Here is a 12,550-nt window from a genome sequence, read left to right as displayed (position 1 = left end):
CAAATGTTTTTTTAAGAACACAAGAACATAACAAATAGTCTAAAGGCAGTCCGTGAGGTTACATAGAAATATTTTTTGGTATTAGTTTTCTCCGCCTGTGTGTCGTTGACAGATTTATAGCCTATGGGTATCAAAGTTAAAGTATTTCTATTTTAGACTTTTACATTTATTATGCATTAATATTTACCCTACTATAACTAAACTATTAAAGTTTTCAGCAATCATTTAGAAAGTTGAATTTGGATCTCTTATTTGTTCATTTACATTTAGTCATTCAGCAGACGCTTTTATCCAAAGCGACTTACAAATGAGGTAAATAAAAGAAGCAATTGGAACAACATAAGGTCAAGAAAAAGCATGAGTGCAGTAAAAACTGGTCTATTCTATAACAACTAGATGATTCTACAGGACCAGGTGGTGCTGGCAACATGATCTGTGAAGTTTAGCTGATCATCGATTACCACTACCAGGTTTCTTGTCGTTCTGGCAGGTGTGATGGTTGATGAAAAGTTGAATGGAGAGGTTGTGATGAATCTTTTGGTCATCCAATTATATTCCACCTGAACATTCCAGTTCATGCATGTTGTGTTGAAACCCAATGTCCTCATTTACTCAACTTGTCATTTCAAACCCGTTTGACTTTCTTTCATCACACAAAATAAGATATTTTAAAGAATGTTGGTAATGACTGTACCCATCCAGTTCTATTGCACGGACACAAGTCAATGGGTAACGCCATTGTTCGGTTACCGACATTCGTCAAAATATCTTCTTTACACAATTTTAGAATTTTTTTATTTTAAGAATGTTTTGGCTTCTCTTGTTTTGACTTATGTTTTCTGTAAACAGATACATTTGTACATTGAACATTTTATTTAACTTGTTGTGCTTGTGAGTTGGGATTTGTTTGTTTGCTGTCTTTGTTCTCGTTGTTAGTTTTATTTGAAAATCCTTATATATATATATATATATATATATATATATATATCTTCTTTTGTGTTCTGCAGAAGAAAGTCATACAGGTTTGAAATAACAGGAAGGTGAGTAAATGAAGAAAGAATTTTCATTTTTTTGGGTGAACCATCCCTTTGACATTCATGTTGAGGACACAGGGATCTCAGCTCATCTTCTTCTTTATTGTTTGTAAGTTCAGAAGCTGACGATCAGTATTAAGCCATTGGTGGCACGCTCCTCACATTAATTCAAACTGCACTGCAGTAAGGGCATATGAATATGGAGAGGGCGATGGTTTAGTGAACAAATGTATGTTTAGCATGCGTGATTTGAAGGATAAGTGTGCGAAGAAAATCACTTTATCGCAAGTCTCCACATGAAATTTTATAAAGTCTTACAAGATTTGGCTGTTGTAAGCCTCCAATTTTGTTTGGTACATTAAACTGTGTCCTATTTAGATTTTTCTATGGGCATGCATTTTGGCCCATTATTTTATTTTCCACCCTCAGCTGCACTATTTCTTTTGAAGCAATTCCCATATTAGCACTGTATAAACTTATCAGGGTGTTGCATTGAACTACACTGTTGATATCAAGCTGAGGTTATAGGTGAGAGGCACAGCCGGATGGAAGACTCGCATCCTCCCATAATGCATTTCCTGACCCTGAATCAATGTGTTTGGTTTGGACGCTCTTTCTCAGAGTCACACTCAACACTCCCCGAAGAATGATGTTTTGATGGTGTTGCCGTGACGCACCAGAGAAAGGGATATCTGTTTTCCATGCGTGTTATCTAGAGCCTTTTTTGCGTTCAAACTTTACTTATTTTTTTTACAAGAAAAGTTGACAAAAAAACCCACAGTACTAATAGCAACCAAACGCCATGACATCGGAGGCAGCGTCTGTGCACGAAGGCAGCCCAGAGAGATAAAGAGAGCCTTTCCAATAACTAGTCGCATATTTAAAACTACAACACTCATTTCTCGTTAGAAATGCATTCAGAAGTTGTTGAAGTGAAAATTTTATTTACATTTATACAAAACTATTCTCCAACAGTGTTTTGTTCGCCATTTTTATTTTTTCGAGCTTGAGCCTTCTCAACCAATCACATTCCTCGCATGTTATCATGGAACGACAGTTCTCTGTAAATGGTTAGATTTGAAAAAGGAGCTTCACTTAGGGGTTTTTTTCTGAAAAGTTAAACTTTTTCAACCTCAAAAGACGCTCTGAGTTGCAAACAAAGACCGGCGTTGGCATTTAAAAAAAAGCGCTCTGGATGTTTTTTGGAAACATGGTTTACTCCATAGGATTATAATGTAAAATAGACACTTGGAGCTTCAAAAAGAAGTCAAGTCTGAACACGGCCTTAATCTCCATTCAAAGAGATGGGCACCTCCCTGTTCTTCCCTACTGACAAAGGCAATGTGTTTGGCACTGATAATCAATCCGCTGATAATTGATCAGCAGTTACTGTTGACATTTGTCACCCTCATTGTGCCCCAGCTGATATTGCTGGTGTGTGGAGACAGATACACAACTGTCTGTGTGTCATTGAACGGTGTCTTGAAAGCAAAACAAAAGGAAAGCAAAACAAAAGGTATACACATGTTATGTTGTAGATCACAGACGAAGACATTCATGTTCGAATGTCGGTTACTGTTTAGCTCTCACTGCAGGATGCAATGTCATGTAAAATCATGGTCAGCCTGTGAAGGAACATATCCAGTGGCACTGAATGTTGTTTCCTTGGTTACCTTGTGGCTGTGAGCAATGAATATGGATGCTCTTGGGATTTTTTTTATGCAGTTGTTGATTTTGGCTTCAACCCGCATCTGAGGTCATTTTGTTCTCTCGATTATGATGCTAAATAGAGACATTTTCAAAATGTGGGAAGCTAACTAGTGTTTTCTTTGATATGCTTGTTTTCAAAGCTAGTATATGGAAAAGGGCACCGGATGGGCATATGGGAGGAGAAAATGAATGGTTGTGTGTGTTAATGAAAAGTTTCTTGGCAGGCACTGAGTGGCAGCTGTCTGTTCCAGGCCTTTAATAACCTTTTTCATTGGTGTCTGTTAAAGGGATTGTTCACCAAAAATATGCACTTTTTCATCATTTACTGAGTCTGACCAATCATGTCATTCCAAACCTGTCTGACTTAATAAATAAAAAAAAATTTAAGAACACAATATGGATGCAAAACCATTTCTCAAAATATAATTTTGTGTTACACCGTAGTCACTTACAGGTTTTATACTACATAAGAGTAAATTTGGGGTAAATTATACCTTTAACTTTAATGTTGCACTCTGATGCCATCTGTTGGTTGGCTTTTTTCTGTATGTTACCATTTTAAAATGCAGTCATTTCATCTTGAGCTTATATCATTACTGTTTCATTTGTATTATTGTTAAGTATAACATAAAATATTAAATAAAGATAAACAGATGATGGATGATATACTCTCATCTCATTTACTTTGTAAAAACAGTTCAGAGTATCAGACACTAGATGGCGCCACACACAACAACCTTCTCAAAAGAACAATGTTCCTCATCACTGCAATAAATGTTACAGCTTTTGAGAACTGAGAAAGAATAGTCTGCTAATTTCTAGAAACAAAGCTTGGGGTACAAATCCATTTTAGCCAAAGTTAAATGAAAAGGGCATTGTTTTTCAGAGCTATTATTGTGAAAAGTGTGTGTGAACCTCACATTACTGAATTCTTTTGCATAATTCATGTTTATATAGAGGCCACAACAGACACTCTGTTTAAAGGGGAAATGAGAGAGAGTGCAGAGCTGTTAGTTTTAGACTGTCTTTTCTGGATTGCGTACTTTACAGTTTACGATGAACCAAAGATAACATACATTTTTGTATTTGTATTTTTTTCCTTTCAATAGAAATGTAATGTATATTTGTTAAAAAAATAACTAATCTAAACCATAATAAATGTTGTTGAAGTATTGTCCTTTTTTACTCCGTTAGCTTAATTTTAATTAATGTTACCCTAATATAAAGTTTCGCGTTTATCTAAGCCAGATATAGGCCTACATGATCAGCACTGACATTTTTCCTGAGGCATAGACATGGCCGACACTAAATAAACCACATGATCTGATTCTCCTCTGGCTCTTTTAAACATGGTGCGTTTTCTGGTCCTGAATGAGTGTTGGCAGGCTTCACTGCTTCTCTAAACTGTGCCTCTTCTCTCTGTGATTCATGGCGCTTACTAACTGTGTGCACTGTGTTTGTCTCTGGCCATCAGACTGCGGCTACACATGTCATTTGGAGTGTCAGGGGCTTGTTCAGCTGGACTGCAACCAACTAGACCATCAGACCGAGAATGTGTCTGCCACCACTTCACTGGGGCCCATTGCCACAAACCCTCAGGAGACGGTAAGTTATTGCTTTATACACTAAGGTAACCCGTTTTCCAGAGACTGTCCTGGTTTTTGGTGTTCGATCCCCGACTGGAGCTGTCCCCGGAAATGTCCCTGTTTTACAGCATGTCCAAAATCAATGATATTTTGATAATTTAACTAGAAAATGTCCCCGGTTTTCATTTAAAAAATCTGGTCTCCTTATTTTACACACCACAAGAGAGCTCCTCCTCATGCATCCTTAGCAGTTTTTTAAAAATGGTATTGTGTTAATGAAACATGCTAATAGGAAACTAGTGTGTGTGGTTTACCAAAGTCAGAAAAAAGAGCAGGATTTATGAAGACGATGTAATTGTTGAAACAGAATTACACTTGTCTTGGGAAGTTTCTTTACTAGAACACATTTGCATCCGCTCAGCTGCGTGTCTGATGCTTGACTGCGGATTACAATGGCAAGGAGTTTAGTTCCAGGTACACAGGAAGTGACAGCGCAGTTGGGACTGAGAAAAAGTTGCATGAGGCAGCCCGGGGCACACTGTCCTCTGAGACACACACACACACACACACACACACAAAATGCATTTCTTTGTTCTGATGGACACAGAGAAAGATATTTGGAAGAATGCTTATAACCAAACAGTTCTAGGGCACCATTACCATTGTATTGTTTCCTACTATGGTAGTTAGTCTCAAAAGTGCCCCAGAACTGTTTGCTTTCCTACATTCTTCAAAATATATTTTTTGTTGAACCGAACCAAGAAAATTTCAAGCAAATGTTTCTACTACGCTAGTAAATGGTTGCCAAGAACTGTTTGGTGACAAGGATTCTTCCAACTATATTTCTCTGTGTTCATAAGAACAAAGCAATTGATACAGATTTCTCACAAATTGAGGGTGAACTGTTCCTTAAATGTAGGTAAAGTCCAGCGGAACACAAGCGCATAATGAAACAGACTGTTTCTCATCATGTTGTCTGCATACTAATTGATAAAAAGAGCCATTTTATCAAACATGTTATTTGTGATGGCAGCCTGTCTGTCTAATTTCGAGTCCTCTTCTATCTCGTTCTCTCTTCTCCAAATGAGGAAAAAGCAAACCCAGCTGGCCTGTGATGTCAAAGAGATTGAGAGGTGTTGAATATAAAGCTGTCAGCAGAGGGTATTATGGGTTTTTCTCGACGGAAATGAAATCTCACATTATTGCGCTTTATACACGGGTCAGGAAACTACTGATTGTCTTGCTGATTTGATGCTGTTGAACAGAATGACTGATTAGGTCAGATGTATACATTATAAGGCTGTTCACAATTGTCTGTTATTCCATGTCTCACTACAGGGGGCAGACGTGTGCAAAAATATTATGCAGAGGGATTTGCACTTCTGTGGTGTGATTTGCATGTGAATGCCTCCATTACATGAGTGTGTGGATGTCAGGTGCTCTATTATGTTAAGTTTTGTTTGCAATAAAGCACATGAGACAACCCCTACATAAGTTATTTATTTAATTAGTACAGATCAAAGCTTTTTGTGGTCTGTCACAAATGAATGTGTGTCAATACATTTATCTGTCATTCATTAATTATTGATTCCGCAAAAATACAGCAAAGACATTCTGTATTGTTTTCTTATTAAAGCTAAAGTGGAAAATAAAATGTGGCTATTATTTACCAAAGTAAATCATTGCTTAAATCAAAAGCAATTTTTTATTATTTGGAATGAGAGACCGATCATGAGACATGGATTACATTGGGATTCATTGTACAGGATTCAGTCAATATAATTATCTTTACTGTCATTGAAATACACCTGTGAGACCATTTATTCTGAGCGTAGACAGACATTGGAAATGCAGACGGTCTGTAAAGAGTCCCTCATAACTTAATTACAATGAAGAGCAGCTAGACACCCATCTTGGACAACAGGGACATTATAGACCTTTACAGCCAGAAGCATCTATTTGATCAGAGCTGTTTCATAGCACCATCAGTGCCAGGGGACTGGGGGAGGACCATTGACCTTATGTAGATGAGATCTCAAGGGCATTCATCGAAACAACCCACAGGCCTAAAGATTACTTGTTATTATAATGTCTTTTCTGCCTGTTTGTGCATGTGTTATTGACTCGGTGTATGGGCAGACAGAATGAAAAAGAAGTAAACACAGGAAAGGAAAATCTAACATTGTTTAACTTTTAAAGTTCTTATATTTTCTCTAAACATCAACAATGTGTACAGACCGCTATTAACATTTACATTTACATTTAGTCATTTAGCAGACGCTTTTATCCAAAGCGACTTACAGATGAGGAAACATTGGAAGCAATTATAACAACGTAGGCCACAAAATACATAAGTGCATCAAACTAGTCCATTAAAGCCTAGCACGGTATAAAAAGCTAAGAATAGTGAGGTGAGTACGTTTTTTTTATTATAAAAAAGGAAAGGGAAGAGAATTAGGAAAAATCAATCAGCGACGTGTTGACAGAAGAGATGCGTTTTTTAAAGATGGCAACAGAGTCTGCTGATCTTGTAGCAGCTGGTTAATATTACACATTTATACAAAGGTGAAACTGAGAAATCGTGTCTTCTGAGTTATAAAAGACACTACCCTAATTCCCCTCATATAATGCAGGCACAGTGCACCGGCCCTCTTGTTTCACCACGGCCCTAACATTAGCCCGGCGAGTGTCAGAACCTCGTCTCTGCATTAGCATTAACAGTTAGCTTCAGAATATATTTCACTCATGGCAGCACAACAACACCCTACGGTCAGAACATTAAAGGGACCAGAGAAAGGAAAGACCACCATCAGCTAAAGCATGATTGTGTTTATACCTCCAGTTTTGAACATCCTCCCGGCCACCATTAAAGATAAGCTGTTTGGGTGGGGTCTCTGGAGTCCACTGCAGCATCAGGCACACATATGAATACATTTCCTGGATTAATATTTTCTGGGTGTTAATGAGAGTGTTGTTGATCGTGTGTTGAGGGTATGTTTGTGAGCTTTGTTTCCCCAGCTGGTGGACGGATCACAGGCTTTGACTTGTATGGTGGTGAAGATAGGCTGTTGTCATCTCTCATACACTTCCTTTTCCTGTCCTCGTATGTGTACATGCACACAACAAACACACACTTTATAATGTCGCGTGCACTGCAGCTCCCTATTAGCAAGGATAACAGCTTAGATATCAAGAGAAGTTTAGCAAAAAATGTCGCCCTTATAGCTTCATATTTATTCAGCACTGCCATATTACCATCTAAAATCGCCAGTGTTTTGTACATCATCTTTCTAATTATGGAAAGTTTCACTTAAAGGGCTAGGTCACCTAAAAATAAGTGTTTGTAAATAAGTGCTGACATCGTTTATTTACCCATATGTTATTCAAAACCTGTATATCACTCATTGTTCTGTGGAACACAAAAGAAGATATTTTGAGAAATGTCTCGGGGGTTTTGTTTCTATCCATGTCAATGGGGTTCAGTGTTGTTTGGTTACCAACGTTCTTTAAAATATCTTCTTTTGTGTGGAAGAAAGAAAGTCATGTTTCAAATGACATGAGGGTAATTGATAAATAGTTTTATCTTTGGGTATTCATGTATATGTTGACTTGGCTCTGTTATATCGGATGCTAGAGACCGTGGAGTAAAGTGCTCAGCATACTACATTTGAAATCGAAAAACGACCATCTGTGACCTGACTTTGAAGAAAATCTGTTCCAAACGACAATTCATTTCACTAGTTTGCCACAGCAAACCAAAAAGAATTCTCCGGGAAAGTTTGTGTTGGCCGGTAAACACCCTCGAGCACCCTCATTGGTCCATGGCCATTACGTAATAGGTGGGTGTTATGTCGCACCACCGGTCTGTGGGAAATAACGTGACATTTTATTTAGCTGAGGTGAGATAAGGTCTACATAAAAAAACTAAAGCAAAAGCATTCATGTCGCTCAAATATTAGTCACTTTCCTTTAGAGAAAAATCAACACACAGCTATGCGCTTGCGATAACGCTCGTTCGTCATTGCAGACATCTTTGTTTTTTTTGTGGCCACGTGAACAGAAGCTATTTGCATACGTCATGTAAACCCCGCCTCCAGAAACAAAGTGTTGTTGGATTGTTCGAAAATACTTTACCATGAGCTTACATATAATGCGAGCTTCCTTTTACCCCAAAACGCACAACGAAAGCGCAATTGGCCTGGACTATGCCGAGCCCTTAAGGTTTATACTGTACAGTTTATACACATTAGCTGGCCTCCATTTATTAATCTCTATACATATATTTAGACACAGAGCCTACAATATATTATATACATTCTGTATAAATGTGTTTTACTACATCTCAGTCCACCAGTTATGAAATCTGCCTGTGCCCTCAAACATAAGCTTCCGAGCCTTGCATGGTTTTCAGGAATGAGAAGGCAAGCCTAATTTTACTGCACAATCGCTTTAGAAATGCCCCTAAAGTGAAACACTCTTCCCACAAACACCCTTAAATAAGCCCAAAGAATGAGAAGCAGAAAACATTTGACTACATGAGGTTTGTTCGGTAAAGTACTTTCTTATACAAATGCAAGTATCGTTGCTGTCCTTCAGAAACCTTGTATCTCCATATTTCGTGATTTTTATTTTATCAATAGATGCTATTTATACTAAGTTTAATTAGCAGTAGGTTCTGTTCAGTGAAAATAGCAGCATTTCTTAGCGATGTGCTATTAACACTAACGGAAGTTAGCTGAATTTTCTTTGGATTAAGTAGAAATAGTAGCTAGATGCTATTGGTACTTATAAATAGTGGCAGATAATGTTACTATTTGCACCCCAGTATTGTTGTGCATTAAACATTATACAATAATAACAGTGTAAATCATTATATTCATAAAAAAATATTCAAAGCATGGCAACTTATTGGAATATTAAAGCCCTACACCTACCCCTAACCTTACCCTAAACCAAAATCTTATGAATTTAAGTCTTAATCAATTTTATTGAAAATGACTATGATTGTAATGTGAAAGGCAAAAGAGAAAGAGCATTTTCAGTGAGAGGTGGATTAGAACCCTGGTCTCCAGTGCCAAAGCTACATAGACTTTACACCTTACACCCCTGGAAATTGATGGAGCTAGTTGCGGCTATTTGTAATCAGAGTAAAAAGACTTGCTTTTGCAAAAATGTAACCTATATTAAAAAGTGCTTGTCAACTTTGTACTACATTTTAAATGTTAAAAAACGTTGTCAATGTTTTTTCCATTTCCTTAAAAGCAGCGAATTCGGACATATGAGATTGGTGAAGAGTGAACTGTTTCTGTATGCTTGTTACTTCACAGGAAGTCCTGCGCCAAATAATCTGCTGCATTTACTCACACAGCTACTAATATTTCAGACTGCATCTAGACCTCTGAGGCTGTAATGATTGATACTATAGGTGCTAACAACATTAAACCAGACATATGCGGTTCTGTATCACAGGTTAAGCATATACTCTTATTCTTCTGCACACTTTTTGCATCACCAAGCGTGGAAACCAGAGACTCACTGTATTATTAAACGATGTGCAAGAAGGAGAGAGAAGTGTTAAAGCTTTTTCAGAAGCGAATCCTAACCACATTTAACGCCACTGTGTAACTAGAGCTGAGTCCAGTGTATGGAGTATCACCATCATGATCCATCCAGGTCTCCGATTACGCTTCACAGATTGTGACACCTGCACAATACCAAACCAATTACAAAAGCATTTGGGATGAGCGTTTGGGGGAAAAATTGCATCTGGTATCCTGAAGAGAAAAATGCCTGTGATTGTGAGGAGATGCATCTTTTATACCCGTGTGAGATGAACTTTCATTGTCACAGACATTGATTACCCACAATGCCCCAAGCTCTCTAGAAACACTTGAATGGCCTCTTCGTTCCATACTTCATATAGCAGTGAGGCAACTTTACAAGCCTGTATTCAACAGTGACAAATGAGGTCTCTCAACTCGTATTTTATATGATGAGGTGCCGCTCAGGTTAGTCTGTCCGTATCGGCACCCTTACAGCGCAGCTCTTTTGTGCGGGTGATTTTACTTTGATCCATGGTATTGATTATATTTTTCCAGGCACCCCATGAGCCCTCTACACACTCTTTTGAGAGAAAAGATTGAACTTTAGTGGAAATTAATTGGGTTGTATTGACAGTAGCCAACAGAGAACCCTCTCTCTCCCCTGAGGGTTTGGATATCGAGCGTCTCGAGAAGTGTTCAGTCCCTCATTGATTATGATAATGCGACCCAAGGCCACAGCTTCAAGTAATTTGTCATGAGCTGATAGTGATGATGTTTTTATGTCGTTTGCTGTATGCCCGGACGCCAGAGCAGCCATCAGGGTTTATGGATATGGACTTAATATATAGTCCAGTTACACGGGAAGCCTCTGCTGTAATGAAATGAAATGGCAGAAATGTGGTGCGGGACAGTGTTCAATGAGAATGTAATAAAGCTGATGAGGTAAACTCGATGTGGCTTTCAACCTTCATCTTTTTATAGAGGCAGTGTATTTCTTCTTGTCTTTCATCTCCCTCTGTGATGAATCGTTTCCCAGCTGGAGGAACTGGCTGGAGGAAAGCAAGGAATGTGAAAGAAGTGATGAATGCGAAAATTCGCATATTGCCTGGGTATTTTAGCATAGTAACAGTCTGAAATTGTTGCTAAGCACACACAGGGATCCTATATAATTAGTTTGGTCTCTAAAATGATCAGGATTATTTTATTTCTTGGTGCTACAGCTGGGCTTTGTGTTTTGCCCCCAAGGTCCGGGTGAAAGGTTAAAACCAATTGCCTGATGGGCACAGGGAGAGATCAGATGTCACTGTAATTTTGTCCTCCGGAGGAACATATGCACATCTTGTCATGGCGGTTTTTTAATGATGTTTTTACATACAAAGTTTCTGTGTGTATGTGTCAATGTCTATATGCATTATATGTGAATTGGTCTACTTTTAAACTGATTCCACGGATTGTTTTTATTCTTTGTGTTGAAGACATTTTTATAGACAAAGCAACTATGTGAACAAACGTTACTGCGCATGCTCTGTTTTGTGGCCCAAACATAACTTCCGGTACACATCCCCAAAGTCCCTGTAGATTATTTTTGAAAATAAGTAAAAGAAATAACAAGTAAATTACATTAGCTAGCAAGTTAAACGTTTGACTAGCTAGTATTATTTTGGATTACTAGTAGAAGAAACGTTACTTGGGTAAATGTAAATGCAACAAAGTTACATGACCCATTCAACAAATTGTATATTTAACACAAATATTGTACAATAAAATTTTACATTCATTAATAGAAATAGAAATTATTTGCGCGATCGATCAAGAAACACAGATGGAAAATGTTCTTTACAGGCCAGGCGCGTTTCCATTGAAACGTCTGTAATGTGGGCTATATGCATGTAATAAACACATTTTCTCTACCATATGTATATTCTAACAATAATAAATCTGTGGCACTATATTTGACCAAATGAGGACGTTTTTGTCAGGAAGGGGCACTTGTTTTCGTTTCTATGGTAACCGATTGCGGGGTCTTGTCATGATTGGTTCATGATCAGCTATAAGTCTTAAGGTAAGATCATGCTATTTATGTAAATATACGGCCAATAACTACTACTATGATTTACATTTATAATGGAAGTGTCTAATGCATAACAGTGACTTTAATGAGACTGGCATATTTTGAGTTATGGGGTTTGGACTGTTTTTGGGCTAGTTTGATTGGACATTGGACAGGTTTTATTGCTGCACTGTTTAGATCCAGCATGTTATTGTTTCTCTAGCCATTGCTACAGAATCATCAACTTTTTAGATATAAATTACTCTGCATTTGTATTAGTGGTAGCAGGCTCATGACAGCACATTGGAAAGGTAGAAGTGGCGTTACAGTGCGATGAATTATTTATAGAACAACCATGCTGCCATAATGATGATCGGTTACAGTCTTTCAATTCTACCTGTGGCTTTAAGCTTATTACACCGCTCTCTGGACTACTTGATTCTGACCCGGCCAGTCTTGACATTGTGCGGTCATACATTTGATTATAATGACCATTAAACTGTATAATGGACCATTGTGCAAGACAATTTCCTACATATCTCTGCTATAGTTTATAGTCTTCTATATCAGTAACAGTCACCTATTGCTCACATACTCAAAACAATATTTCATGTCCAGTTTTGTTTC

At 37.8% G+C, this 12,550-nt stretch overlaps 1 protein-coding gene across 1 annotated transcript in view; it reads left to right on the top strand.

Moving 5' to 3' along the window:
- The window catches only part of rassf5 (Ras association domain family member 5), a 38,071-nt gene that overhangs the window by 12,937 nt on the left and 12,584 nt on the right, over positions 1-12,550 (top strand). The window contains exon 2 of the mRNA XM_079483335.1: positions 4,219-4,349. Coding sequence (XP_079339461.1) covers positions 4,219-4,349 — 131 coding nt within the window. The remainder of the gene's footprint in view (positions 1-4,218; positions 4,350-12,550) is intronic.

Source organism: Barbatula barbatula (assembly GCF_947034865.1).
Source record: "Barbatula barbatula genome assembly, chromosome: 20".
Taxonomy (NCBI): domain Eukaryota; kingdom Metazoa; phylum Chordata; class Actinopteri; order Cypriniformes; family Nemacheilidae; genus Barbatula; species Barbatula barbatula.
Note: the sequence above shows the minus strand (reverse complement) of the source record. Positions and strands in the feature narration are given on the sequence as shown.